Source organism: Symphalangus syndactylus, chromosome 5 (assembly GCF_028878055.3).
Source record: "Symphalangus syndactylus isolate Jambi chromosome 5, NHGRI_mSymSyn1-v2.1_pri, whole genome shotgun sequence".
Classification (NCBI taxonomy): Eukaryota; Metazoa; Chordata; class Mammalia; order Primates; family Hylobatidae; genus Symphalangus; species Symphalangus syndactylus.
In genome coordinates this window covers 137,111,323-137,115,459 of record NC_072427.2, presented here as the reverse complement: position 1 = coordinate 137,115,459, position 4,137 = coordinate 137,111,323, and the positions used below count along the sequence as shown (strand labels likewise).

Here is a 4,137-nt window from a genome sequence, read left to right as displayed (position 1 = left end):
ATCATTTATTTCCCACAGATAATTCAAACTTTGTAGTGAAAAACGTTTTCTGAAAAGTCAAAAATATTTAATTGCATAATGAATGGATTTCCACAAATTCAAACATTAAATTGCCAATGTTTTTCTAAAAGTGGTTCTTGCAAAGTGTTATCAATGGAGACAAAAGGTTTCATTGAGTTTCCGTTTTTTATATTTTATTTTATTTTATTTTTTGAGAGAGGATCTTGCTCCATCACCCAGGCTGGGGTGCAGTGACACAGTCATGGCTTACTGCAGCCTCGACCTCCCAGGTTCAAGCAAGCCTCCCACCTCAGAGTCTCCCAAGTAGCTGGGACCACAGGCATGCACTCTCATGCCTAGCTAATTTTTTTATTCTTTGCAGCAACAGGGTCTCACTATGTTGTTGCCTGGGCTTGTCTCAGGCTCCTGGGCTCAAACCGTCCTCCCATCTTGGCCTCCCAAAGTGCTGGGATTATAGGTATGAGCCACAGTGCCAGGCCTGAGTTTCAACTTTGAATATTTCTTTTTTGCCTTTCCTTTGTAATCCTATTTTAATTCTGAAACAAACTTCAAAGGATGGCTTTTTAAAGGAACATGTTGTAAATTAACGGCATTTAGTTTTACCATATGTTTTTCTATTATTAGGTATAATTATTGATTGTGAATTAATGTGACTTCACTTAAGATAAAGACTTACATCTGGATAGAAAGGTATTTACTGAAAATAAAAATAATAATAAACTTTATAACCTCTAACATAATGTGTTTTTGCAAGTTAAAAAAGCTGTCTTTTTAAATTACACAGTTGCACAAAATTCCTTAGTTCATTCACTGTGGAAAAAAAAATTCTAATTCAGCCTTTATGTAAGTTGAATACTGATTTTATTGCTCAATTATTTGCAGGTTTTTTTCTTACGACCATAAGATATGATACCATATTTCTAAACCATATTTCTAAATCTTTACTCTTTCTTAGTTTCTTTTCTCTATATTTAGAAAAGGTTAGGTCACATTTTCTTAGCAAATTACAAATTTTCAGTGTTAGGCATTTGTTTTTCCATATGTATTATTCTATTTCAGAGTATTCTTTTTTCTCCAATATCCTTATACTTTCCTAGTTTCCGTAGTGAACTTCAGCCCATGCCTTTAATTATCTCACGTTTGCTAGCCAAAGGCACATTTCCATGACCAAAGATATGCTGTCACTACTTTAAAAAAGGTATTTCTGGCCGGGCGCGGTGGCTCACCCCTGTAATCCCAGCACTTTGGGAAGCTGAGGCGAGCAGATCCCCTGAAGTCAGGAGTTCGAGACCAGCCTGGCTAACGTGGTGAAACCCCATCTCTATTACAAATACAAAAATTGGCCAGGCATGGTGGTGGGCACCTTTAATCCCAGCTACTCGGGAGGTTGAGGCAAGAGAATTGCTTGAACCCAGACGGCAGAGGTTGCAGCGAGCTGAGATAGTGCCACTGCACTCCAGCCTAGGCGAGAGAGGGAGACTCTGTCTCAAAAAGAAAAAATGGTATTTCTTATAAAATTATTCTATAAAATTTATATTTCTTACAAACTTTCTTATAAAATTCTCACTGCCATACCTACGCATACACAAACACACACCACAAACACCAGTAACAACTACAATGACAAAAACAACAATAAAAACCAGTTCTTCCGAGCTGAGATGCCACTCATCTTCCTCTAGAAGTCTAACCAGGCCTCAGCAGGACAACATGGTTTACCAGCTGTAGCTAAGCTGATTGGCGGCTGATTTAAAACAGATCTAACCAGTGTTTCTGGAAACATGAAACAAAGCTGTAATGAGCAGAAAGCAGTTGTTACACCCTTAACTTCATAAGAGAAGGTAAAGGAGAGATTACTTTGACTTATATTCTTATTCTAGACAACAGGTACTGTTGAATTCCTGCTCAATCCCAAATGACTCAACACAATGAGATTTCTTTGAATTATGAAACAGTACAACATGATAAGGCTAATCTGAACTAGTACTGCTGCCCTCTTCACCTCCAACAAATGTGGCAAAGTAAAATATTCATGTGGTCTCCAGGTCCAGCATGGTTGTGACTTTCACTGTGGAATTGGATTAAGTATAAAGAAGTCCATTTGGTTTTTATATTAAGGCTTTATGGGTAATGGCAAAGTTTGGACATTTTATCTCTCTTATTCTTTTACCTTATTTCTCAATTCATTCAGAAGCCAGAAGGAAAAGAAGGACACTGTGGACCTCTACAGAGACGTCAAAATTTGATATACTGGCTATTAACATTGATAAATCAAAGAGAATACGTCGTGGAATTAGGAGAAGGAAAAAGGCGTGCTGGAGTGGCCTTTGGTAGGGTAAGAACAGGTGGTCGAGGGACTTAGATTTCAGCTTATGGCAGGGCATTTTCACCTTAGTGGTTTGTACAGGCTTATATTAGCCACACAGATTTAACAGATGGGCAGATGGCTTTTGCCTACAGCATGGGAGTGAAGCCTTGAGTTTTCAGTCATGTAGAAGGGTAACTATAATTCCTGGCAGCTTTGTCCTGAGATGAGCACATGTTTCTATAGAAGCAGAGACTCTACTTGTATGTACTTGTATGTAGCTTCCAGGAGGCATCTCTTGACCACTTGGACCACTCAGCAAAAGTGCAGGGACCACCTGAGCCTGGCATAACCATGCGAAACTCACCAGTGTCAATCTGTAAACGAATGTGCTGGCCGGGTGGATCTCTACAAGGGTAAAAGCAGCCACAAGATGCAGACTACGCTCTGTTTCCGGCTGGAACCATGGACGGCGTAGAAGAGAAGAAGAAGAAGGTTCCTGCTGTGCCAGAAACCCTTAAGAAAAAGCGAAGGAATTTCACAGAGCTGAAGATCAAGCGCCTGAGAAAGAAGTTTGCCCAAAAGATGCTTCGAAAGGCAAGGAGGAAGCTTATCTATGTAAAAGCAGAGCACTATCACAAGGAATATAGGCAGATGTACAAAACTGAAATTCGAAAGGCAAGGATGGCAAGAAAAGCTGGCAATTTCTATGTACCTGCAGAACCCAAATTGGCGTTTGTCATCAGAATCAGAGGTATCAATGGCGTGAGCCCAAAGGTCCAAAAGGTGTTGCAGCTCCTTCGCCTTCGTCAAATCTTCAATGGAACCTTTGTGAAGCTCAACAAGGCTTCGATTAACATGCTGAGGATCGTAGAGCCATGTATTGCATGGGGGTACCCCAATCTGAAGTCAGTAAATGAACTAATCTACAAGCGTGATTATGGCAAAATCAATAAGAAGCAAATTGCTTTGACAGATAACGCTTTGATTGCTCGATCTCTTGGTAAATACAGCATCATCTGCATGGAGGATCTGATTCATGAAACCTACACTGTTGGAAAAGGCTTCAAAGAGGCAAATAACTTCCTGCGGCCCTTCAAATTGTGGAATGAAGAAAAAGACCACCCATTTTGTAGAAGGTGGAGATGCTGGCAACAGGGAGGACCAGATCAACAGGCTTATTAGAAGAATGAACTAAGGTGTCTACCATGATTATTTTTCTAAGCCGGTCGGTTAATATACAGTACCTGCTCTCAAAAAAAAAAAAAAAAAAAAAAGAAGAAAAGAAAAAGATGCAGACCGCTACAGTTTACTACTTAGTTACTGTTTTCCTTAATCAGGCCAAGGAAATATTCAACTGAGAAGAAAGAACCTTAGGGTACACACCTTTGAGATCTTTTTTTTTTTTTTTTTTTTGTTCTTTTAGATGGAGTCTCGCTCTGTTGCCCAGGCTGGAAGGTAGTGGTGCCATCTTGGCACATTGCAACCTCTGCCTCCCGGGTTCAAGCGATTCCCATGCCTCAGCCTCCCGAGTAACTGGGATTACAGGCATGCAACACCAAGCCCTGCTAATTTTTGTATTTTTAGTAAACAGGGTTTTGCCATGTTGGTCAGGCGGGTCTCAAACCCCTGGCCTCAAGTGATCCACCTTCCTCAGTCTCCCAAAGTGCTGGCATTACAGGCATGAGCCACTGTGCCCAGCCAGACCTTTGAGATCTTAAGGGATAAAACAAATTTTGCTGTTTTTACTGCATATCTCAGCCAGGCCTAAGACTTTAAATTAGCCAAAAGAGTACCTTGTGTCCACTGAG

At 40.4% G+C, this 4,137-nt stretch overlaps 1 protein-coding gene across 1 annotated transcript; it reads left to right on the top strand.

Annotated features, from left to right (window-relative positions):
- Positions 1 to 2,791: 2,791 nt before the first annotated feature.
- Positions 2,792 to 3,539, top strand: LOC129483295 (large ribosomal subunit protein uL30-like). The gene has a single exon (XM_055280499.2). The coding sequence runs from the start codon at positions 2,792 to 2,794 to the stop codon at positions 3,509 to 3,511; it is 720 nt and encodes a 239-aa protein (XP_055136474.2). The 3' UTR covers positions 3,512 to 3,539.
- Positions 3,540 to 4,137: the final 598 nt, after the last annotated feature.